At 43.8% G+C, this 25,945-nt stretch overlaps 1 protein-coding gene across 1 annotated transcript in view; it reads left to right on the top strand.

Moving 5' to 3' along the window:
- Nucleotides 1-25,945, top strand: part of CACNA1B (calcium voltage-gated channel subunit alpha1 B) — a 508,111-nt gene that overhangs the window by 413,694 nt on the left and 68,472 nt on the right. The window contains exons 26-34 of the mRNA XM_054007857.1: nucleotides 1,452-1,612; nucleotides 3,122-3,259; nucleotides 4,648-4,849; nucleotides 5,557-5,721; nucleotides 6,953-7,063; nucleotides 7,204-7,287; nucleotides 18,504-18,620; nucleotides 23,487-23,552; nucleotides 24,207-24,298. Coding sequence (XP_053863832.1) covers nucleotides 1,452-1,612; nucleotides 3,122-3,259; nucleotides 4,648-4,849; nucleotides 5,557-5,721; nucleotides 6,953-7,063; nucleotides 7,204-7,287; nucleotides 18,504-18,620; nucleotides 23,487-23,552; nucleotides 24,207-24,298 — 1,136 coding nt within the window. The remainder of the gene's footprint in view (nucleotides 1-1,451; nucleotides 1,613-3,121; nucleotides 3,260-4,647; nucleotides 4,850-5,556; nucleotides 5,722-6,952; nucleotides 7,064-7,203; nucleotides 7,288-18,503; nucleotides 18,621-23,486; nucleotides 23,553-24,206; nucleotides 24,299-25,945) is intronic.

Below are 25,945 nucleotides of genomic sequence, written 5' to 3'. Positions count from 1 at the left end.
AGCTCTACCGCCACTTCATTCTACAGCGGCAATTCGGTGGCAGGTCCTTCGCTCCGAGAGGGAGTGACAGCCCCGCCGCCGAATTGCCAAACGGCCAGACTTGCTGCCCCCCCCTTCCTTGGCTGCCCCAGGCACCTGCTTGCTACGCTGGTGCCTGGAGCCGGCCCTGGTACCGTGTTTTTGTGCGCTCACCAATACGGAGCTTTTCCATTAGAGATGGGCCAAAAACATAAAGAGCTTTTGCTTTTGTGAAACCACATCAGCCCAATTTTTTTTAGCTTTCCTCTGGGTCCTGTTTTATCCAAATCCCCCTGGTTCAGGTTCAGATCATTTCAATTTTAGCCAATTTAATTTTCACACACACTAAATTCACCTGAAAACTCTGCAGAAGACCAAGGCTAGTTGATTGGAAATTTAAATGTGTTGTTCTGTGGCCCTTGAAATCAGCAGTGTTAATTTTCGTCTGCTCTGGAATGCAAAGAAACACTGGCTTTTTATTAAACAAATCCTTTATTTTCAAACTTCTATTTGCCAGACCGGGTTGAATACTGCTAAAAAGTGTCAGTAAATATTTATATGAATCAGAAACTGAATTCATATTGCTTGTCTTCACACCCCTTTTGCATTTGCTCCTTGGAAACTAGTTACTGGTCACTGAAACTGAGTGTTTTGTGGGGATTATTAGAGAATATTTGCAGAAAGTGAATTTGGAATTTCTGGATTGTGTTTGCACCAGAAACATGATTCTAAGAGTTACATTCAGAAAAACAATACCATATGCCTGGTGTGTTCGAACAGAACTAATCAATCCCGCTCAGAATTGCTTACATTGAATTATCACCACAAACTGCTCATGAACATGCTGTAAGCCTACAGTTATTTGCTGAAATTATTTGGCAACTAATACCATATAACAAATACTTTCAAAAAGTGTTTGCAGACAGTTCACAAGCTACATTTGCCAACTAAATTAACACTGGTTGCTACATTGTTTGCTACAAATTATTTATTCAAAGCATTTTGGTATTTTATCATGAAATAATTTTACTTATCATTCAAACAGTTCAAATAATATTTAATGAGTAATTTATTTGACAAAGTTTATTCCCTAACAGTCATTGAATAGATTAGTCACATATACATTCACTTATTCATCCAACTATACAAATATTTGCTTGGGGCTAATATTTACATAGACAACCGGTTATTATATTTGCCATTTTTACTGGCAATATCACAGAATTCAGTCACACGGTTTAAACTCTTGCAACAAGGAAAAAGAATGGAACTGCAGGAAATGGGTATTAGTAGAATTAGGAATTTGAAACATCTGGTGTGCAAGTTAAAGGTATCTGATCCAAAATTTCACATGTTCCTGTTTAAGTGCCGAGAGCTCTCTCTCTCTCTCTGTCTCCTCACCTCTTCCCCTGTTTTTCACCCCACCATTATAGGCTGTCTTTGACTGCGTGGTGAATTCCCTGAAGAACGTCCTCAATATCCTAATTGTTTACATGCTCTTCATGTTCATTTTCGCTGTCATTGCTGTGCAACTCTTCAAAGGCAAATTCTTCTACTGCACGGATGAGTCCAAGGAGCTAGAAAAGGACTGCAGGTACTTGGCAGGATGGCAGGTCTTGCTGGAAGCCAGCAGCAGATTACTTGCAGGAGGAAAATCCTGGGTCCCGTCCTGAGTTCCTTTGACGGTGATAACTCTCCTAACTGTGTGTGACTTAGTCTCATTATTCTGGGCTCAATTAATTCTAGCATGGCTCCATTGAATAAGAGTGCTGCTTTAACAGAGTTATACCAGACATTAATTTTACCCTTTGTTTTTAATAGTTTAAATGTCTAAGACCCCGATCCTGCAAAGTCCAATACTTAATTTTAAGTCTGAGTAGTTGCAGTGACTTGGTTCATACTAATCATGTGCTTAAAGTAGAGCACAAGCTGAAGTCTTTGAAGGATCAAGGTCTGTGTGGCTAATTTGGCTAGCTGCCTTTCTGATTTTTAAAATGGATTTTTTTTTCTTGAAGCTCTTTTATTTGAACATTGTAGTTAATAAGTAAGACGTTCAAAGGAAGTTAAAGGGCCATTGTTGGCACTAATATGATAGCAGACCCGTGTTTCCAGCCTGATTTGTCCTTCAACAGTGTTTTTTATGTTGTTCTCATGCACCACAAGCCGACATGCCTCCTCCTTGCTTGCGTCTTTCTTTGATGATTGCTATCATCTGGGAATGTCTTTAGTAATGTCAGCGACAGCGCTTGGAACAGTGAAATGTAGGTTAATCTCTCTGTATATTTCCCCTTCTGGCTGCCAGCTTTACAGCAGCAGAGCAAATATATTATGAGGTCACGTGTCAGCAGTATTTCTGGGGTTTGTATTTTCAGTTTCTCATTGGCTGAATAGTGGATTTGTTTTCAAACAGATATTTGGAACCCACAGGACATTCTCCACTAGATTGTAACAGTCTGTGATGGATCAGATTATTCCAAGCCTAAAGTAATTGACAATGTCCTCTTAATTGTAAGCGTTGTCTTAGGGCTTGTCTACACTACACTTAAGTCGATGTGTGTTACATTGCTCAGGGGTGTGGAGCGTAACTTACATCGACTTAAAGTGGTGTCTACAACACGCTATGTGGGTGGGAGAGTGTTCTCCTGTCGACATCGCTTCTGCCTCTCCTTGGGGTGGAGTAATTACGTTGACGGGAGAACGCTCTCCCATCGTCATAGCGTGTCTTCACCAGACATGCTAAATCGACGCCGCGCTGATTTACCATGGTAGGGAGGAGAAGCCCTTAGTAATTCTCACGTGTGACTGACCGACCCCGGGATATGGTCCTCCCCTCCCATGCCCAAGGTTGTGGATTCAAGTCTCTGCTGCACCTTGTGCAGAGATTAACATTCTCTGGCTCTGTTCATTTTTATTTAGATTATAAAATCTTGGGGCAGGAACTATCTTTTTGTTCTGTGTTTGTACAGTGCCTAGCACAATGGGGTCTCGATCCAAGACTGGGGCTCCCACATGCTACTGCAATACAAGTAATAATGATAATCATCCTTAATTGCTGCCGAGCCTTGTCACCTCACTTGTTTCAAATCTCTGCTCTTCTTTTTAGGGGTCAGTATCTGGATTATGAGAAGAGTGAGGTGGAGGCACAGCCCAGGCAGTGGAAAAAGTATGAGTTTCACTATGACAATGTCCTCTGGGCTCTGTTAACGCTGTTCACTGTCTCCACGGGAGAGGGGTGGCCAACGTAAGTAACGTGGAGTTTGTCGGGTTCATTTACCTCATTGAGATGTAATGCTAACTCCTCGTAACTGTCAGGGACAGATAAACAATCGATGACTTGTGCAAAGTGGATGGGGAATTCGTTATCAGCCAGGCTTCTGGTTTTCCTCACGAGAATGTTAAACGAATCAGAGGATTAGGCAGGACTTGAGTGTATTTTTCTGCACATTCCTATGTGGTTGTCCAGTGGTGTTTCCTGGGCACTTTTTGATAAATAATTGTCTGCTCACTCCTAGCCTTCAGATCTGCCCTGCTTTCTTTGGTGTGAAATAGATTAAGAGGTTCACAAAAGCTGCTGACCTTGAGATCGGGGGCGAAAGGAACGTTGTGACCCATGAAGAAAGCATTCCAGGCTTTTTGGCTCAAAACTGTTACTATCATTACTGTTATGCATATTACTTTATTTTGCTTGGCTTTTAATGGGAAATAGTAGTAAAAAATGCAACCTGGAAGTCTTTTTCATGTGGCAGGCAACCCCTTTCACCCATTGTCACGGAGTGTGGGGGACTCAGGGCCCTGCACCCCTCTTCCTGAGATTCACCATGACTCAGCCAGCCAGTAAAACAGAAGGTTTATTAGATGACAGGAACACAGTCCCAAGCAGAGCGTGTAGGTATAACCAGAACCCCTCAATAAAGTCCTTCTGGGGGATTTAGGGAGCTTAGACCCCAGCTTGGGGTTCCCTGCGTTGCACCACCCAGCCCAAGACTGACAACAAAAACTCCTCCAGCAGCTCTCTCCCTTCCTCCCCCCAGCTCCTTCTCTCCTTTGTTCAGTCTCCCAGGCAGAAGGTGTCACTTCTCCCAACCCCCCCTCCTGGCTCAGGTTACAGCTCAGGTAGCTTCCTTCAGGGGAAGTCTCCCATCCCCAGTGTAACTCCCCTGCAACATTCCCAGATCAAATGTCACACCCAGGCCCCACTTCCTAATACAATAATGAATGAAAACCTCAGTGGCCAACATATTCTCAGGGCAGTGTGCATCGCAGATTATTCACAGTCCTTTCACCGCTGTTGTTTCATCCATATTGACACACAGAAGAAGAGAGGAAGGATTCAGACCCCAAAGTATCCCTTCTCCTTGCAATCACAGAAAATTGATCATGGCAAATATGCTGATGAGACAGTAACAAATGGTCCCCTGTTCCAAAATGGAGGAAAAAGAAAGGGTGCCCACTAGCCCATAAGGAAAGTTCTTTCCCAGTTGCAAAGGTGGCAGTGAGTTTAATCCCATGCATGTAAGGAAGAATCTCCACAGTGAAGCCTCTGATACCAAGTAAATCTAGAGCGCTCACTGGTACTTTGCCCTGCACTTAATTTAATTGCTTTTCTTCTCTCTCTGCATTTGATTACAGTGTATTGAAGCATTCGGTGGATGCTACATATGAGGAGCAGGGTCCCAGCCCTGGTTATCGAATGGAAATGTCCATCTTTTATGTGGTGTACTTTGTTGTCTTCCCCTTCTTCTTTGTGAACATATTTGTGGCGTTAATCATCATCACCTTCCAGGAGCAAGGAGATAAAGTGATGTCGGAATGCAGTCTAGAAAAAAACGAGGTATCCAGGCGTTATGAATTCAGCAACCCCTTGCACACTGGGAGTTGGCATTTTTTGGCTCAGACTACCTTGCTACAAACAAAATCCCACCTTTACCACCACCAGTACTAAGGACTTTACAGCAGTTATTAACAGAAGGAGGTCCTAAATTTTGTGTTATCAATGATCACATTGAGAGATGTGTTGAATATGAAATGTAAAGAATCAAGTTGCCGCCCCCCTAATCCTTTGCATGGATGTATGGCCCATGGAGACCACACATCTCTGAATATGATGCTACAACTTGACCTGAGCAGCTAAACAAAATTACATGTCTCTGTGGTCCACTCCTCCCTATTACAGATGAACATGGTGTTAAGTACTTGCACTCTGTGTATGCACAGGGGCTGACTTTTATTTTTCTTGGTGGGTGCTCCACCCCTGTTCCGCCCCAAGGCTCTGCTCCGCTCTGCCTCTTCCCGCCCCCTCCCCCAAGGCCGCCCACCTGCACACCGCTTGCTGCTCTCTGTCCTCCCGCAAGTGTCTCCCGCCAGCCGCCAAACAGCTGATTGTTCTGTGCCCAGCCACTATGTGATAAACATACTCAGTCCATCCTCCCCAAAATACCTCACCCATGCTCTCAAAGATAACCTGTTTCATATGAACACATTGGCTACTGGATGACCCCAGCCGATTTTGATTTTTTTCCCCTTGTTCCTGTTTTGTAGAGGGCCTGCATAGACTTCGCCATAAGTGCCAGGCCATTGACCCGCTACATGCCTCAAAACAAGCAGTCTTTTCAGTACAAGATGTGGAAGTTTGTGGTGTCCCCTCCCTTTGAATATTTTATCATGGTCATGATTGCACTCAATACTATTGTGCTGATGATGAAGGTTAGTGAGCTGTTGTTAGTTCTTCCTGACTTCACGTGGGCTAGGAAATGTGGCATTTGCTGTAGGAGTGACGTGCTTGAGAAACTAGAGTAAGATGGAAGTGACAAGAGATAGATTAGCTTTGGATATTGCCTAGTCACTGGTGTGCCCGCAATACTGTTGGTTGGGCAGTCCTTACTGAAGAAGACAGGATTGCCTGGACGTGGACCATGGTAAGACAGAGCTCCCCAGCCCACGATTTAGATACGAAGGCAGAAAGCTCAGACTGCTTCTGCTTGCACTCCCCTATGCCTGTTGTAGAGGAATTGGGACTCAGTTCTCTAATAACGTGGTGTTCCCCACTGAATCTGTCACTCCTAATTAAGGGTCAGATTCACTCTCGTTTACACTGGTTGAAATCCAGAACAACTCAAGTCAACACCATTACTCAGATTTACACCAAATGGAGAATCCTTGGGTCTGGCTGGGGTTCACTCACCACAGTACCCAAAAGGGAGAGGCAGAGGTGTCTGTATCACATGTATGATCTCCTCCAATCCCTGGCGTAAGATGGAGCTGCCTCAGAGGAGCCCAGCGGCTGTTACATTGCTGGAGATCACTTGGGTGCAGCAGCATTCGGGGCAGACTCTAACCTTCTGAGCACTCCTCCAATGTACCTGCTACTTGTGAGGAACTCCTACACCAGCAGAAGGTTCTCCAGTGCTAGGGGAATGTTCAGCTGCCCAATTCAGATAGTGTCATGACCCTATTGTTCCTTTGGAATGGCACAAAGGATCCATAGCATAGACTGGGATCTGGCCTTAAGTGAAAGCAGAATCTGGCCCTAAATTAATCAAGAGGATGGATCTAGACTGTTCTCAGTGGTAGCAGATGACAGAACAAGGAGCAATGGTCTCAAGTTGCCGTGGGGGAGGGTTAAGTTGGATATTAGGAAAAACTTTTTCACTAGGAGGGTGGTGAAGCACTGGAATGGGTTACCTAGGGAGGTGATGGAATCTCCTTTCTTAGAGGTTTTTAAGGTCAGGCTTGACAAAGCCCTGGCTGGGATGATTTAGTTGGGGTTGGTCCTGCTTTGAGCCGGGGGTTGGATTAGATACCTCCTGAGATCCCTTCCAACCCTGATATTCTATGATTCTATGAAGAGTCCTACAGTAAGGCACGTCAATTATGGACATTGTTTCATCAGCATAAAAAACCTTCCCGTAACAGCCTGTCTTCCCTCTTGGTTTAGTTCTATGGTGCTCCAGACGCATATGAAGAAATGTTGAAATGCCTGAATATTGTATTTACATCTATGTTTTCAATGGAATGCGTTTTGAAGATCATTGCCTTTGGTGTACTGGTACGTTCCTTTCTCATTTACCTTCTGCTGCTTTCCCTTCTCATCAAACATTCATGCTGTGAGATGACACAGAGATTAAAAAACAGCCCCAAATTTAATTTAGGTATTTTATTTTCCTTTCTTGTGTTTTTATTTTGCAGAATTATTTCCGAGATGCCTGGAACGTCTTTGATTTTGTAACAGTTTTGGGAAGTATTACTGATATTTTAGTAACAGAGATTGCGGTAAGTACAGTTTGCTAAATTTACTTTGTTAACCCACAAAACTGTGCCCTGTCAAGGCGTCACATCTCCTTCCCACCAACCTATTTCCTGGAGTTGCCTCTGGGGCTCCTCATGAGATGATGTGCTTTGGGGGCCCATTCACATTAGCTCTGATTTTTCCCGAGGCTGAAAAAACTGTCTGGCTAAAGATTCCCATTTTACAAGGAGTTCTGGTGAGAACGGCTGTGTTAGTAGCTGTGCTAGGATATGCCATCTCTTTCTCCTTTAATGAAAAGATCCCATCCTTGAGCCTTTTTTACCCCTTCATGGAAAAGTCCTATAGAATTTAATGGAGAAGAAACCCAAAGAGGGTTATTACAATTGTTTCTGTTTTGTAGTGTCCCACACTGTGCTAGGAGCTTCTCAGAGGAAATAAGGAAGTGTTATTTACTGCTTCTCATAACACAAGAACTAGGGGTCACCAAATGAAATTAATGAGCAGCAGGTTTAAAACAAATAAAAGGAAGTATTTCTTCACACAGTGCACAGTCAACCTGTGGGACTCTTTGCCAAGGGATGTTGTGAAGGCCAAGAATATAACAGGGTTCAAAAAAGAACTAGATAAGTTCATGGAGGATAGGTCCATCAATGGCTATTAACCAGGATGGGCAGGGATAGCCTCTGTTTGCCAGAAGCTGGAAATGGGCGACAGGGGATGGATCACTTGATGATTACCTGTTCTGTTCATTCCCTCTGGGGCAGCTGGCATTGGCCACTGTCGGAAGACAGGATACTGGCCTTAGATGGACCTTTAGTCTGACCCAGTATGGCTGTTCTTATGTAAAGATGCTGTTCTCTGTCCCTTCGAGCTTTCAATCTATGTTTTGTATTGGACAAAAAGAGTGAAAGTGACAAACCAGGAAGGAGCAGATGGGGTGAGGAAGGAGGAGGGTTAGAACAATAGCAGTGTCTGCAACCTCAGTTTAGCCATGTTGGGGTCATTGTTCATTTTTTAAAATCTACATAAAAGGTTTCCATAGAAATTAGTATTAAAAGAATGTAGTAGAGAATGAGATCATTTCTGTAGAACTTACCAGCTGAGCTGTAAAATGTAAGAGACTTCCATCACTGCTAAGGAATTTTTGAGGATTGTTTAAAAATGTCCTACTTTCTATTAAATTCTATAGGATGTTTTCATAAGGGCAAGGAAGAATAATGACCCTATACCGAGAACCTGGTTTTACCCCGCTTATGAACTATTCTTATCTTCATCACATTCTGATGTTGTTTTAGCTGTGCATATTGAAAATGTACGGCACTGTAACTTTTCCTTGTACATCATCTACATGGCAAGTCACTACACGGCAAGCCGGGGTGTGAATCTACAGCACACCTGCTAGTGTAACATCCCCTATGGACACTGTCCAGCTCACTGAATGTCCCGGTTACTACCTGTAGAATGTCAAACCGCACTCTGCGACTTTCAGTGGTCTGTAGCAGTCTCCACGCAGGATGTTACTGCGCGGGAAACTGGTGCATCGTATATTCACACCCTGGCTCGCCACACTTAATTTGCCATGTAGACTAGCCCCTAGAGACATGTTTTAGGATATTTCTGTGTGTACTGAGAGCCCAGACCTTCCCCCTTACTCTAAGAAGTCCTGTCCCAGGGACTCATTTACAGAATCGAGCCAATTGTGCTTTTGTTACCGGTCCATGCTGCATGGTGCAAAGCTGCTATATCCCAGGACCCTGGAAGCAGCTATCACACAACTGGCTGGTGTGGGGGTGGTGATTTGTTTGGGGAGGAGAAGTTTACCCCAGGTCTTCTTACCTCCCCCACCCACAATTTTGGGGTAGTTTGCACTCCAGCCATTGCTAGGATGGAGCACTATCTGTTGTCAGGAGAGTGCAGAGATAGAAATTTTGCCTGGCTCTGCAGAAAAAGTGCTGGGGGGGAAGCTCCATGCTCCCACCTTTCTTCTCCTGCATCGCCATGGAGAGGCCAACCATAGTCTGACCCTCAGCGGGCAATGAGATGGACCTTAGAGCTTCCTATAATCATAACACAGATGAGTAAATATGTATGCAGGTCTCCGCACAAATAGTACATTTCACACTCAAATTGTAACAGATTTATCTAGAGCTTGTCTATGTGAACATTTAGTTCATGGCAAGCTCAGGTGTGAATCCTACACCACACTAGCCTGCTGCAGACTAACTGTCCACTTGGACCCTGCTGACATGCATTAACAGTTCATTAGTGCACTTTGATCTCGTTCTGTTTGCAATAGGATGGGATCAATGCACAATACCAAACTGTTAATGCACGGCAGGTTAGTGCAGGGTAGATACACCCATCAGCTTGCTGCAAGCTAAATATTCATGTAGACAAGCCCGTAGTAATTCTGAAAATACAATGTGCTAGGAATGACCAATGATTTAATATGCATGCCTGCATTACTCTTTTATTGTACTGTAATTTCTTCAAGCTTAACCATCATGTATGGAGGGCAAAATACTTCAATGGTTTAAAGGACGGTATAAGTTACATCAGAAGATGGTCATATACAAAAGAGCCAAACTTCCAAGCACCTGTAACACTTTTCATGGATGCTGCCAAGTTGCATTTTAGCCAGCATTTACATTCTGGTATAAGAGTAACTAAATGTATCGAGCTCCCCCGCAGAGAGGGGTGTCTGAACATTTCCAGCTACACTGGTTCTGCAGCTTCCCTTGGCTGCAAGTTCTGTTGCAAAACTGTTCTTACAAACTTTTCCCTAACATTTAACCTAAATGCCCCTTTTCAGCTCCAGCCCATTACCCCTTGTTCCGTATCCATTGACTAATGAACCTATTTTAATCCTTGCTCTCTTTTAATCGTGCCTTTATAAGTATTTGTATACAGTTGTCTTGTCTCCCTTTTACTCTTCTTTCCTCTCAACTGAATATGCTCACTTGTCTCAGCCTTTTCCTCAGTGGGTTTCTGTCATCTTTGTTGCTGTCCTCTGAATTCTCTCCAGTTTGTCGCTGTCTATAGTAACATATTCCTCGTTACGGAACAGCTTTGTAGCCTCTGGTGAACAATCCTTTAAGCAGAGCACATCTTTTTGTAAACTTCAGACAGGATCAGGGCGCGAATAGTTCTCAGGCACCACACAAAGCTGGCTGAAGAGATGTTAGAAAGGAGCTTAACTCACTTAAGGGTGACAGGGACATACCGATCTCCTGAAATCATTGCTTAATGATGCTTTTTTTTGAAATGGCGTTCCATAAATTACACCTAGAACAGGACAGTAACAGCAATAAATAATTCTAGTTTGCAGTGCGTCATTCACAAACAGAAATGTACTTTTATAGTTCCATCCTCCTGGGTGCAATCTAGGCAACCTTGCAACAGGGGCTTGGCTCCCCTGGAACTTTTCCTCCTTCTCCAACCCCAAAGAAGCCAGTGATACCCAGGGTGGAACCCAGGAGGAGGGATTCAGCCCCCTGCTATGGCCCCATTTCACAAACCCAGGCATGGGGGGGCAAGGCTGTGGCACACACCACTATGGCCATTCTGACCTCGCCTGGTACAGACACAGGCCCAGGCCGCTGTAACTCAGAGCAGGCCTTAGGGCTGCCTGCATTACACCAAGGGCTGTTTTGGCCCCTGCAACAGCCCAAAATCTGGAGGGCACGTGGAGCCTGCCTTTGGACCTCTCCCCTTGGCTGCCCCAGCTGTACTCCATCTCCTGGAAGTGCAGGACAGAAATTGATCCAAGCTCTCCTTTCTTTTACACTTCTGAGCAAACATTGAAATCCGGGGGTGTTGGGTAAGGATCTCTGAGGATCTGGGCCCAAGCAACTTTGTCCCTTTACATTTCAGTGGGTCGTAGACTCCTAATCACTGAGCTGTTTTTGAAAATGTTACCACGTGAAAAATGGTGTAAAGAACAAGGAGCACGAGGGAATTTAGCGAGAGCATGGCCGGGCAGACACCAATAACTCCACCTCGGAGCTGGAACAGATCTTACGAGGGGCACAGGCAGTGTGGTGCCGCATTAGAAATTTGAGGCGCATACTTCAGGGCGTATCCCTTCAGTTGTATTCAATCTTTGTCCGTGCCCAACGCCTTTCCTGCCCCTCGTGCTCTGGCGTGTAAAGGAGTGTGAGTGGCAAAGGGACTAAGACTTACTTTGGCTCAGCATAGAAGAGTGCAGCTAGTGCTTAACCTTACTTGAACTCACATATCATCTCTATTCATGCATAGTCTGGAACATAGCAACCCTTGTGCATCACGCACATGCTTCTGGGATCAAGGCTGTGGTTTTATACAAACTGCAGGAGCCGGAGAAAGGAAAGGGACTTTGTTCTCGGGTCATTTTCCAAAGATTGGTGTCAAAAGTGTATCGTTTCCGTATTGGAGGAAATGCCCCTTTTGTTGATAGCCCGGCCTGCCTCTGGGCAAGACTCTCAGCAGGAAGTAAACAACAGTATGGACATTTGTATGACACCACTAGTTAACCCCCACGCAGGTGCTCAGCCTAACTAGTTATCAGCTTGAAGTTACATATTGTTGTTTGAACCTGGGCACAAAGGACCCCAGACGCAGGGGTCGGCACCACCATGTTGTGCGACGGACGCTTGACAGAATTACTGTACTTAGTGACGGACATTGGGGGCAGTTATGTCATTCAATCATTCCATTTTTTGAAAAATTACCATGGACTTCAACATTTTTACCATGGACACTTGTGGCTGTGTACGGACACGTTGCTCACCCCTGCCCAGATGACATCCTGGCCATTCTCAGCTCAGCACAATTTCTGTTCATGGGTCCCTATGATGGAAAATGAATTCCTTTCCACTGTCCATAGGGGAAGGACTCCTCTGTGGGACCAACCCTGAGATGGCTGGCAAACTGTGACTAGAGATGGGCAAGAGATAGATCTGGCTTGCACATAGGTGCAATGATTCCAGTTTCCTGCTTGGCCAATCTCCCTCAACTTTCCAACTGTAAATACTCTCAAGCCAACTCAACCAGCTAATCCGGCTATCCTTGCTGCATCAGCACTTTTGTACCACTGAAGAGTAAAGATAAAAGGAAAAGAAATGTGTTGATTAACTGCTTTTTTTTAATTTCTTAGTCGTGTTATATGTAATTTACTTTGTGAATGCAGTAGATTTTTTTTTATTTCCTTAGGCAAAAACACGTATGTCAGTTTTTCCCTGGTTTAATAACCTAAGTAAATTAGATGGCGTTAAAGACAGGTCAGTTCTTCTGAGCGCAGGAGGTGCTGAGAGCATATGTGAAACTGACATCTATTTCTCTGCCTGGAAATACAAAAAAATAAAATAAAAAGTGTTTGTGAACTGTTTACTAATTTGCATTACAAAATGAAATGCAAATAACTGCCACACTGTCTGTGTTACCTTTAGGGTTTCAAAATCTATTTTGATTTGAAGCATTTCTTTAATTTGTATAATTACCATTAAAAAAAGGGGAAAAAAACAAAACCCAACAATTCTTTTCCAATGAAATTTTCAGAGCTTCTGTTCTTTGCTTGTCCTGATTACTCATTTTCTCTTTTGTTTTCTGTTTTTGTTCTTTATTTTCCTTACCTACCTGCTGAATCACGCCATCCAATCAACATACAATGCGAAAACCATGTCTCCGTCTGTATGTTGTGCACCTGCTGCTCAAAAAATAATTTGTAAATAATCTTGCAAATATTCATCCATGAAAACATCACATATAGGAAACGGTTGGTTTCATTGAATTTAAACAATTATTTAATTCTCTGCTTTTATTTTCTCTTGTTTTATTATTATTTTTATTTATAATTTTATTTCATTTTGATGAGATTTCCGATTGCACTAGTGGAAAGCCTCACTGTATGTCTGCAACGTGCCTCACAACTGGCTTCTCTTGTGCATCTTTTTCCCATTGGCTAATTGGTGACACAAGGCACACAAAGTTACCAATAGCCCATTTTTTTGCTGTTTGTTGTTATTCTTGATAACGATAAAGGGGAAACTGACACTTGCTTTATTTTCATGGAGGTCTGAATAAGAGTTAGAAGGATACCTGCTTTCGTATGACCTGGAGTAGGGAAGATTGTTTGGTTACTCTGAAACTTTATTTCGCAGGTTATAGAATCAAATTTAACGTTCTAAGCAACCGCTATTTTATACTGAGATTTGTTGGACTTTGTGAAAAAGGAAGTGGTCCATTTAAAAGGACAATGCCAGGTGCTTTAAACCCACAGTTTAACTTTGCTTGAAAGGCAAAGATTTTTAGTGAAGCTGATATAGAATTAATTTCATTGAATTAAAAAGTGGTTAGTGAAAACATTGACTTTGTTTGGCTTTGAACGCCCACTGCAAAGCCAACAGGCTCCCATTTTGCCGCCACGTGAGATCTAGAAGAAGACAGTGACTAGCAACAAAAGTGAAGCATTCTAAATAAAATAAATGAGGCTGGGGTTGCAAAAAAGGCCGAAAGGATTTAGGAATCCAAATTCCATTGAAATTCAATCAGTGTTAGGTGCCTAACTCCCATTGGCGTATAGGAAATCCAACCATAGACTGTTTTCTTTGCCCAAGATAAGCAAATACAAAAAGCAAGCCATTTAGATTGTGAAAAAAATACATTTAAAAAACTATTCCATTTGTAATAATCCCAGGTGGTATTAGTAACACAGCTAAGGAAATGGGTTTATTAAAAATACATGCATTTTATCTGGCAGCATCCCTTTAAGCTGTGTTAGTGTTCCATCTGGATTTTCCGTTGCACAGTTGCGGTTTTCTCCAGAGATTAAATTAGCTTTGGCCTCCATGACAGAGTGCAAACACACACGTTCTGTAACCATTTAATGCAGGGTCGTGGGAGGACGTGGTCTTCTGGGAAGCAACAGAGAAGAAAAAGCAATATAAAGTTCAAATGATGCCTTTCTAGAATTTTCATGGTGAAATCTGAAAGGTGCGTGCTTGATGTGCTTGACGGTAACTTGAATTATTACAGCAGTGATGGTCTCAGGCCGTGATTGCACTACCCAATTTGTGTGTGTGCAAAAGCAGGTTCGGAATGTACAACAAGCGAGGGCACAATTTATTCTCATACAACTTTGTCACCCGTGTTTGAGAACATGGGCCTTGGTACTACCCGTGGTGCAGCTTAATGGTTTAGATCCTGATCCTCCATGGGTTGAACCTGACATGCTTGTGGAATCCCCTTGACTTCACTTTCTAGGATCAGGGCCGCTGGAAACAACATGCCTGAACTGACAGAACCTCCTGAACACACACATAGATAGGGTGAAATCTTGGCCCTCTTGACTTCAGTCAGAGTTCTCCATTGACTTCAATGAAGCCAACACTTCACCCAAGGTCTGGTCATTTCCCTTAATGTTAATAGAGTCACGTGCATTTTGGAAGACCATACCCTTCTCTCTGCACATTTCAGACTGTTCACACACTCAGTCTTAGTGATATCGTTGAAATGTTAGTTCCCAACTGTCACCCCTACAGTGCAGTAAAGGCTCCCCGAGATATCCCAGTCACAGCACCGAAGACCCAAAGGCTGACCTCTGTCCTCAAGGCCAAATTCCTGCCACATGCGGCGCATGGCTTTGGAAAAACCGTCATTCTGAAGGAAGACAGCTAGCGTGTCTGCAGTGAAGACGCAGCAGCATGGGCCGTCCAAGCCCATCTGGAACCCTGGCAACGTACTCAGGGTGCTGGTCCAGGCCATGACCTGAGCCATTGCATCTTCATGCTGTATTTATCCACGGTAGGCTAAAGTCAGTGCAGGTATGCCTACCCGAGCTGCAACCACACCGCTAATGGTGGAGTAGACATATCCTATAGCTGCAGTCCATTTGTTTTCTGTTATATCTCTGGGCCAAATTCAGTTTTGACAGTGTTGGCATAAGTTAGCTGAAAGAAAAAAACAGGCATATGAAGCACACTAATGTAATTTTCACTGATGTCATCGTTCTGTTAGATGTAACTAACATCGATATGATAGTCCGTGGGAATGAATTCAGTTGTGGCATAAGGCGTCACAACTGCCATTTCAAATAAAAGCTTCTGGAATTAACTTAGCCAGTTATTTGGCTGCCAATACCCAGAGCAGAATAAAATACAGATGGCTTTTCTGCATCTTCACTGCCTCTGCTGACACTGCCAACAGTTTAGCTGTCTGCAAATGAAGCCGAGATGATGCGGTAGATGCAGAAGGAGCAGATTTGGACAATAGCAGGATGTCATCTTTATGGTCACTTTGCTGCTTTTAAATATGGTAAATAACATGATATCATGGGAATGGATATAAGCTAATACTTAATAATGTCACCCTGGTCAGTCTTCAGCACCTGTGCAACAGAAAAAGGGGGATAGCAAGAAGGAAACAAATAATCCACAAGAATGACATTCGTGTGTCACATAGAGTTAATTAAAAGGAAAATCAGTGCAAAAACAATTGAGCACAAGAAATATTGCAGTGTGGAGTTTCCCCTTTAATTGCATGTGATCCTAATAACTGCTGAGGCACTCTTGCCAACGAGGGGCAGGATTTCTACACAGTGTACTGGGGGGTAACACACACGCAATACCGCTTTGATTATCACAGTTGCGTGTGTAATGTTACCAACCAGTGAATAGCACGGAGAACCGTCCCTCAAATGCTTCGTAACTGTTGATAAAGTAGGATTTTCCTGGGTCTCTGGTCATCCTCCTCTGGGCTGTTCATTTTGTTACAATTGGTGAAATGGTGGCAGGTGTGTTGGCAAAGCAGGTGTTGAGCCTGGGTCTGTTCAAAAAAATAATAAAAAAAAAGAACTGAAAGTTGTTAGCCACCCAACTCCCAATAAATTTCAATGAGAGTTGGGTGCCTAACTCCCTGAGGCATATTTGAAGATTCGATCCTGGACCAGGTTCATGTGGGAGAGATCTTAGCACTTCTTACCATTACATAGTTGTCCTGTGTTTCCCCGTAGAGTGAAAAATTGAGTTAGCTAATGCAGTGCTGACCATGACACTGATCAAGACAAATGTTAAGCATCATATCAGCTGACTGTGATTATGAGGGAGTTCTAACTGGAGTCTGGACAAAACAAACTATAACGTTTTTACTACTAAGCAAATGCGGTAATAATCCTTAGGGGGGGAAATGCTGTATACAAATGCACTTCTAATGTTTTATAAACTCAGGGCCTGATCCTGTTCACACTTACTGTATGTGCACAGAACTACTTATATGAGGAAAGTAGTCGTGTATGAGGAAGGTAGTCGTGTGCGTGTTTGTATGTGCAGGATCTGGCCCAAATATCATGCCATATCTACCTATTGTATCAATGGGAGTTAAGGGCCTGATTCTCCGAAATCATGCACCTTATGTGGTCAGATGGGGCCTGATCCAACACCTGCTAATAAGGTGAAGTCTTTCTATTGACTTCATTGGGCTTTGGATCAGGCCTGCACAAGGTCAGTATGAAGTGCGCCCCAATTCCAGTGGTGATATGTACCCCCACTATGCACAGATGCAACTGACCACTTGAGATCTTAGACCGTGTGTTTAGGTTGAAGCCTAGATTAAAGCAATGAAGTTCGGATATATTTATATTGCTGTGTACCCACAGTCAGAATCTGACTCCTGTCCATAGATGGCCTTTAATGCTGAGCTGCGCTCTGCTAGGTATTTTATGAAAGAGCAACAGCCTAGAGAAAAGTATAGTTTTAAGAAATAATCTTTGAATCCTCCGCGCTGTTTTGCTAACCTTGAAGAGCCCAGGAGAATCCTTGCTTGCGTTTTGCCTGCCATGATCTGCTTTCCGTTGTAGACCAGAAATAGCTTTGTGTTGTCTGCTCTTTCATTGAACATCTCTGTGCTTTTCTCTTTTCTCTTTATTTTAGGATTGAGTCTGACATACAGTATATGCCTAACTCTGAGCCGCTTGCCTTTTAAACACAAAACAAGTGCATGTCTGAAACTGATTTCTTGAACCAGTTGATGGTCTCGGTGGAATGCAGCACTATTGGCCCAATTGCTGAGCTGGCATTTAAATAAGTTTATAGATAAAACAAGCGCCTAAAAACTCAGCATGAGCTATGCACCCAAATAAACAAGAGCTTTCAGTCACTTTAATCTGAGCAGGTATCTTGTGGTAAAAGATGATGGGGGGGGGGGGAGATGGAAGAAGGGGGAGACTATACTGATTCATCTTTAGCTACAAGGCCTCCTTATGATTGTGTCCCCCCCTCCATTGCTTAATACTAGGTGGGATTTTCTGTAGTTAACCTTGTCAAATTAATTCCTGGGGTTAAAGTTTCACATTCATGAGATTTGGGATCAGCGCAGGCAGGGGGACTTTTTTTTTTTTTTAAATCTACTTAGATTCCCCCCGGCCCTCCTATTTTAACGTTTGCATGTTTTCTTTTGGAAAGACCCCCCTCTAGATTAGCTCATTAGTTGAGCTATTTTCGGTCAAAGAAAAGAAAAGGGAAGGGAGGAGGAGAATCAACCAAAACAATCAAATGAAAATCAAAATCCCTGGCATTTCTTTGATCCACCTTAAAAGGGATATTTATGAATCATTAATAAGCCAGCAGGCTCCTAAGGGCAACCCCTGCTGCTGAACATTCAACCTTCTCTCAAGTCACTCTAGTCTACAAATGATCAGACTTCTAAAGATAATGGTCATGCCCCAGCAATGCTTGTCAGCAAGGCTCCTGTCCTATCACCTGTTGTGTAAATATTTCTAAAAGGAGGGCGCTTTAAAGTGGATTGGCTGATCTCTTCCTTTGTCATGGAAGAAGCTAATGGTACCCACTGTTATAGACTCCCTTGGCTTACGTTGGATTCACTGTAATAAAAATAAAATGAGCCAACCCGAGGCTTCAAAACAATCCCACTCAAGAGCAAATAATAATAATGCACCATCACCTTTCCTTAACGGTTTGGGGAAACCTGCTTTGCATAAAGAAAACAAGAATTCAAAGAAAAGCGTGTGAGGGCCGTTTTTCTTTTTATTATTTACCCAATAGCCGAGGGAGGGGCTTTTGTAGAGAGGGGTTTTCTCGACTTACTGCATGTGGAGTGATCTGCACTGACGAATGTTTCTTTTGGAAGGTTTTCTGGTGGCCGATTTGCTGCTTAGATCGTGAAGCCGGTAATTTTAATTTCTTTTTTGCGGGCTGTGGTTTCTAGTCGCGTTAATTTCTGAAGGACACAAAACCTTTACTTTCCACAGGACAACTTCATCAACCTCAGCTTCCTGCGGCTCTTCAGGGCAGCCAGACTTATCAAACTTCTTCGCCAGGGTTACACCATCCGCATTCTGCTCTGGACATTTGTACAGTCTTTTAAGGTGAGTGGCAGCCAGGCTCGAGAGCCGAGCGGGATCAGCTAATGCTTTGCACTTCTGTAGCATCTTCCAGAGGAGGACATCAAATACTAAAGAACGAAGCTTTTCAGAATCCCTAGAAGGCCATTCTCTGATAACCTTTCTGTAAGATGGGTAATTAACTTGATGAAGGTCCTCCTTGGTCTGACTTTCAGAAGCACTGACTACCCCTAACATCTGACAACAGTGGCTCTTGCTGGTGCTCAACACCTTGGAAAATCAGCCCCAAAGCGAGTCAGTTGCAGACACAGAAATAAAGCGCAGGAGTGCAACGTTCCAGTCTCCTGCTCTATCTGCTGCAAAACCTCTTCTAGAATGTAACAGCGGCGAAAACAGCAGGGGTCTACAGATATTTAGTAGGGCTTTCCAAAACCTATAGAAGGTAGAGAATGAGTGGGGCTTGTTTGGATTTTAATTCTGTAGAAGGGCTGTAATTAAATTCTGTAGATTAGGAAGACTATCATTTTCTCCTAAATTCTATAGGGATGTCTCAGTGTAGTCACCAGACCATCTGCAATGATAATATTTAGCATATATTATTACTAATTGTTTCTACTGTGGTAGAGGCCTCAGCCTCATGGTGCTAGGTGCTGTACAAACACACAAGTAAAAGATGCCCCAAAGAACTTACATTCTCCTGTTAGCCAAGGGCTCCAAGTGCAGACCTATCCATTAGCCCACATCCACATGCAGCTAACTGCATTTTTCCCTACCCTGACTTAGGTGCATACACTGAGTTACAGCAGAGTGTGTGATGTACTGCTCTGTATGTCTATGTATCATCTGTCAGGCTTTCTACTGCGTATACAGCTTCCCTCTAGCTTGAGGTCTTACAGCTGCCGCTTTAGATCATTGCATGGAAGTTTTTGCTGCAGGAGCTCTCCTGAGAACAATAGTACAGGTTTATTGTGTCTAGGGCCTTCCATGCAAACTGCCCCCCTGCAAATGCCTTACAGAGTTAATCCATAAATAACTACAAGGGAAAGTGAAGTCCAGAGGGAGCATGTTTGGAATGTGACATGGAGTCAGCGAAGCAGGATGTTTCCATAGCAGAAACTTCCTCCAAGAGTAGGTGAAGGGGATATTGTCAAGGACATTGCTAGATGGCCAGGGGAAGTGGGAAAGGATTGTTCAGAGGACCTGAGCGCAATATCAAGGTTGGAAGGGACCTCAGGAGGTCATCTAGTCCAACCTCCTGCTCAAAACAGGACCAATCCCCAGACAGATTTTTGCCCCAGATCCCTAAGTGGCCCCCTCAAGGATTGAACTCACAATGCTGGGTTTAGGAGGCCAGTGCTCAAACCACTGAACTATCCCTCTGTGGGATTTCAAAACAAGGTTTTGAAATAAATGGGGAGGTGTCGGAGGATGGCGATGGGGCTCGTGTCACTACAGCAGGAAGGCAGCAGTATGCGGTGCAGGTTGCAGCCTGGAGAGCTGGAACTTGAGTTCATTACAATGAGATTGTATTTAAAGTCCTTTGAGAGACCATGGGTCAAGCAAGCTGGTGGTTTCTAATACGCCTTCAACATTTCCACTCTCGCCCAGATGTCAGGCCGTGTAATTAAAGAGTCTATTGCTATGGCTGGTATGCTTTAAAATAAACACCCCGTGACGTTTGTTTGATAGCACTTTCCTTAAGGATTCAATCCATGGGCTGGGTGGGGGAGGGTTTTAGTCTATCATAGCTACAGCAGCCAGTTTAAAACTAACCAAAAACATCTCCCACCCTTGGACTGAGAATGTTCCTCCTCCGAAATAAACCGGTGCCCACAGAATGGTGGAAGGGGTGGGCTTGTAGTTAAAATACAAGAGTGGGACTCAGGAGACACTGGGTCTGGATCAATCTCTGCCACTGACAGAGCAAGTCACACGGATCTTGAGCAAGTCACCCGGCCTGGTCTTGAGAGAGAGAGAGAGAGAGAGAGCTGCAGCTGCATGAGCCAAATACTTTGGCTGGACTTCTAAGAGAACCGGATAGTCGCAAGATCGCTAATAGCATCTGTAATGATACAGGGCAAAGTCAGATGATCCGAAACATTTGGGGGGCAAGAGAATCATAGAATATCAGGGTTGGAAGGGACCTCAGGAGGTCATCTAGTCCAACCCCCTGCTCAAAGCAGCACCAATCCCCAACTAAATCATCCCAGCCAGGGCTTTGTCAAACCTGATCTTAAAAACTTCTAAGGAAGGAGATTCCACCACTTCCCTAGGTAACCCATTCCAGTGCTTCACCACCCTCCTAGTGAAAAAGGTTTTCCTAATATCCAACCTAAACCTCCCACACTGCAACTTGAGACCATTGCTCCTTGTTCTGTCATCTGGTACCACTGAGAACAGTCTAGATCCCCTTTCAGGTAATTGAAAGCAGCTATCAAATCCCCCCTCATTCTTCATTTCTGCAGACTAAATAATCCCAGTTTCCTCAGCCTCTTCTCATAAATCATGTGCTCCAGCCCCCAATCATTTTTGTTGCCCTCCGCTGGACTCTTTCCAATTTTTCCACATGCTTCTTGTAGTGTGGGGCCCAAAACTGGACACAGTACTCCAGATGAGGCGTCACCAATACTGAATAGAGGGGAATGATCACGTCCCTCAATCTGCTGGCAATGCCCCTACTTCTACAGCCCAAAATGCCGTTAGCCTTCTCGGCAACAAGGGCACTCTGTTGACTCATATCCAGCTTCTCATCCACTGTAACCCCTAGGTCCTTTTCTGCAGAACTGCTGCCTAGCCACTCGGTCCCTAGTCTGTAGCAGTGCATGGGATACTTCCGTCCTAAGTGCAGGAGTCTGCACTTGTCCTTGTTTTGTTCTGAACCTCATCAGATTTCTTTTGGCCCAATCCTCCAATTTATCTAGGTTTCTCTGTATCCTGTACCTACCCTCCAGCGTATCTACCACTCCTCCCAGTTTAGTGTTATCTGCAAACTTGCTGAGAGTGCAGTCCATGCCATCCTCCAGATCATTAATGAAGATATTGAACAAAACCAGCCCCAGGACTGACCCTTGGGGCACTCCGCTTGATACGGGCTACCAACTAAACATGGAGTCATTGATCGCTACCTGTTGAGCCCAATGATCTAGCCAGCTTTCTATCCACCTTATAGTCCATTCATCCGGCCCATACTTCTTTAACTTGCTGGCAAGAATACTGTGGGAGACCGTATCAAAAGCTTTGCTAAAGTCAAGGAATAACACATCCACTGCTTTCCCCTCATCCACAGAGATGGCCTTGTATGGAGAAACTGCACTCTGCTTAATATACGACCCTATCCAAGACTGATTGATGATTCGACCTGGAAACCAAAGTGTGTCCCCACTGCCTGCTGATAATACACTGCACTTCTGTAGCAACTTCTATCTGACTCAATAAGCACTGCAGACATGAATGAACATGTCCTCACAACTCCACCCTGAGGCAAATAAGGATTGTTACCCCCTTTGGCCCAAACGGTTCACTGATTTTCGGGGTCTTGTAGGTTGTTTCTGTTGGGAGGAGAAATCGACGATGGAGTCGGGTATATTCATTGGTATGATCCTGTTTACTTGCAAGGAATGTACCAAGTCCTGTTTCCAGGAATCAAACAGCGAGAGACGGGTTCTTTGCTCGCAGTTTCCAAGCCTCTTTCCAGCCAGCACTCAGTCCAAAAGGGCTCTCTCTCAGCTCTTTCCCAGGGTCACGCCACAAGTGCTTCCCTGGCAGTCTGTCAGGCTCCCTTGCTGCCTTCTCCGTGCTTCTGAGGTGTTTCTCCTGCTCCTCTCTCTCTCTCTCTCTCTCTCGCCCATGGCTGCAATCAAATCAGCCCCCTACCGCTGCATTTGTTATCGGAATCCCAGGAAACTCCTTGGACTGCATGGCCCAGGATTGCATGCGGTCTGGCCTCGGGCGATGGTTTTCCCTTGTTTCAGCTACCGCTAAAGAAAGGGGCATTTAATTGTTCCCTCATTTAGCTTGAATGGATCATCATGCCCCGCAGCTCCAGTGAGGCGGTCTGAGTGCCCAGCCCTCAGAATAACAATATTATTGTCCCCATTTTTTACATGGGTGGAAACATAGGCACAGAAGAGCCTGATCCTGAGCACTTACAGTTCCCGGTTATCAGCGTCTCTCTTCCGCCCACACCGTGCTGGTTCAGCTGTGCTAGCTGGCCTATGGAGGAGATGCAGCTCCAGCCATTCTCCTCCCCTCCCATCTGCTCCAGGGGGAGGAGCGAGCAGACACATCACTCCTGCTCACCCAGATGGAAGGTCCTGGTGACCTGCACAGATTGGGTCCGTACTAACTCTCAGCATGGGCATCTAGGCCGAGTCAAAGTCTAGTCCTTAATGATTTAGCATGAAAATTTTTCCCCGCCAATGTAATTTTCTGCCCGATTAAAACCAATGCTTGCTTCTTTGTAGACGTATTTTTCTCAGAGAACGTTTTTAAAATTTTTTTTAGAAATAGCTATTTTATCATTGTGTAACTTTGCCTGAGAACTGCCAAGGTATGTCGTTTCTAAGCTAAAGTACGCACCATGCAGTCTGTTATTGCTTCCTCTCTGGGTAGGTTCTGTCTACTCACAAGGATATGTGTGCAATATAACACTGGGGGAAATTAACTCTATAAAAAAATCCTAATGGTTTGTAATAAGGCAAGACCTGCTGCCAGCAATGTATCTTCTGAAGGTCTCCTTTGCGCCACAGCCGCTCCGGTTTCTCTTGCTAGTGCTCTCATCCAAACCACACACCATGTGACGAAGCACCTGGCTAACCAATAATGTGTAAAGACTCTTGGCTAGTCTGTGGCCCTGCTTTGTTAATGCTGACCTTGTTGGTTTTTCTACAGGCCTTGCCTTATGTGTGTCTCCTCATTGCGATGCTCTTCTTCATCTATGCCATTATCGGCATGCAGGTAACATTTTGGCTTCAATATCTAAAAATCTAAGATTTGCCGTGCTGACGCAGAGCATTAGACAAGCTATTGCTACAGCCTGCCTCCAGCAGTGGGCCTATTTCAGAGTAAGGTGAAGAGCTCCCCGGGCTCCAGAATAGGAGAGGTGCAGAGAAGGCATAAAGCCCCCTTTGCCCCCACCCCAAGGTCTTGTGCCAAACAGCGCTCAGACGCACTGACAAATTGGGCCCTGGGTGTCCGAAATGTGTGTTTTTTCCATCTGATATTCCCTGGAGATCCAATGCAGCCCTGGTGTTAAGCGGAAGTAACTCTGATTGAAATCAATGAAAGTTACACCTGCGTATGCTAAAGTTGAATTGGCTCCATCAGTTTTGGGGACAGCCAGCTGGATTTGCATCCAGGCCATCTTCTCTTCTGTTTGACGTCTTTCCTGCTCCACTTCTGCCTCCACAGTATATGATCCACCCATTTTGCCCATCTGCTGAATATCAACTCGATGCAAGTTACATTACCACCCTCTCTAACGTCTGCTTTATGCCCAGTTATGCCAACTGTGCTGCTGTCATGCATCACTGCTGACTTGCGACCAGAGATTCCGGGGGGAGCTTACTCCAGGCTGCATTTGGTCCTGATTGCTTCTGTTTTCTTTTGCAGGTATTTGGAAACATTGCACTAGATGATGATACCTCAATTAATCGACACAACAACTTCAGAACTTTCTTGCAAGCCCTGATGCTATTGTTCAGGTAAATAAAATAAAGTCTACGAACTTTTAGGTTTTCCACATGAGTAATAAATAAGTTTCTGTCTTCATGTGCCAGTTTAATTGCTGAGGTTATTTGCGTGATAGAAGTCCTCCAAGCGCAGCAGTTGTAGTGAAGTATACCTCCCTCCGTTTTCTGTTCCTCATGGTTAGAGCTGTACACATCAGCTGGAAATGTATCTGCCAGACTTTGCACACAAATTGCTGTTTCATTTCATGTGAGTTTATGCCACTCAGAGTTTGCTGTTTTGAGAGATTCAACTTAACGGTTATTTTTGCATCATGAGCAACTTGAAATTTCATATTTCAAAGCTACTTATGGTTCAGAATGAATCCATTTCCACTTGCACTCATTCGCGTTGGAAAAGGAATCCGCTTTTAAGCGAATTGTAGCCATATTTTCAGCCGTCTGTTGCCTTTTCTGTGGTTCTAACAAAAGGAGAAAAAAACAACCCTCGATATATGGTAGTTTTGCCTTTTATTGTGTATATTTCACTGACAACTGGGTGTGCTATATGTTATGCACAAGAAATGGTTAATTTTTGCATAAGGCTACTGCTTCCGCAAGCCGCTAGCACCAATGTCAGGGGCTCAGGCTTTGGTCAGCCAATGAAACTTTATTCTAATGATGTAATGCTTGTAACTGGATATCCTGCTAAGAATCTTGATTAATGGAGTGTGTGTAGAGCCAGACAGACATGAAATTAGCTCACTCTGGTTTGCTTATGCAGTTTAAAATAATCTGGTTGAAATTAATCTCTTAATTTCTGGGAGAGTGGCACTATATGTGAAAGAAAGCATAGAATCACATGAAGTAAAAATCTTAAACGAACCAAACTGTACCATAGAATCTCTATGGATAGTAATTCCGTGCTTGAATATTAATATAGCAGTAGGGCTATATTACCGACCACCTGACCAGGATGGTGATAGTGACTGTGAAATGCTCAGGGAGATTAGAGAGGCTATTAAAATAAAAAACTCGATAATAATGGGGAATTTCAACTATCCCCATATTGACTGGGTACATATCACCTCAGGGCGGGATGCAGAGATAAAGTTTCTTGACACCTTAAATAATTGCTTCTTGGAGCAGCTAGTCCTGGAACCCACAAGAGACAGTTCTTGATTTAGTCCTAAGTGGAGTACAGAATCAGGTCCAAGCAGCGAATATACCTGGATGCTTGGTAATAGTGACCATAATATAATTAAATTTAACACCCCTGTGGCGGGGAAAACACCACAACGGCCCAACACTGTAGCATTTAATTTCAGAAAGGAGAACTATACAAAAATTAGGAGATTAGTGAAACAGAAATTAAAAGGTACAACACCAAAACCAAAATCCCTGCAAGCTGCATGGAAACTTTTTAAAGACACCATAATAGAGGCTCAACGTAAATGTATACCCCAAATTAAAAAACATAGTAAGGGAACCAAAAAAGAGCCACTGTGGTTAAACAACAAAGTAAAAGAAGCAGCAAGAGGCAAAAAGGCATCCTTTAAAAAATGGAAGTTAAATCCTAGTGAGGAAAATAGAAAGGAGCATAAACTCTGGCAAATGAAGTGTAAAAATATCATTAGGAAGGCCAAAAAAAGAATTTGAAGAACAGCTAGCCAAAAACTCAAA

The sequence above is a fragment of the Malaclemys terrapin genome, chromosome 17 (assembly GCF_027887155.1).
Source record: "Malaclemys terrapin pileata isolate rMalTer1 chromosome 17, rMalTer1.hap1, whole genome shotgun sequence".
NCBI lineage: Eukaryota > Metazoa > Chordata > Testudines > Emydidae > Malaclemys > Malaclemys terrapin.
This window is presented reverse-complemented; position numbering and strand designations above follow the sequence as displayed.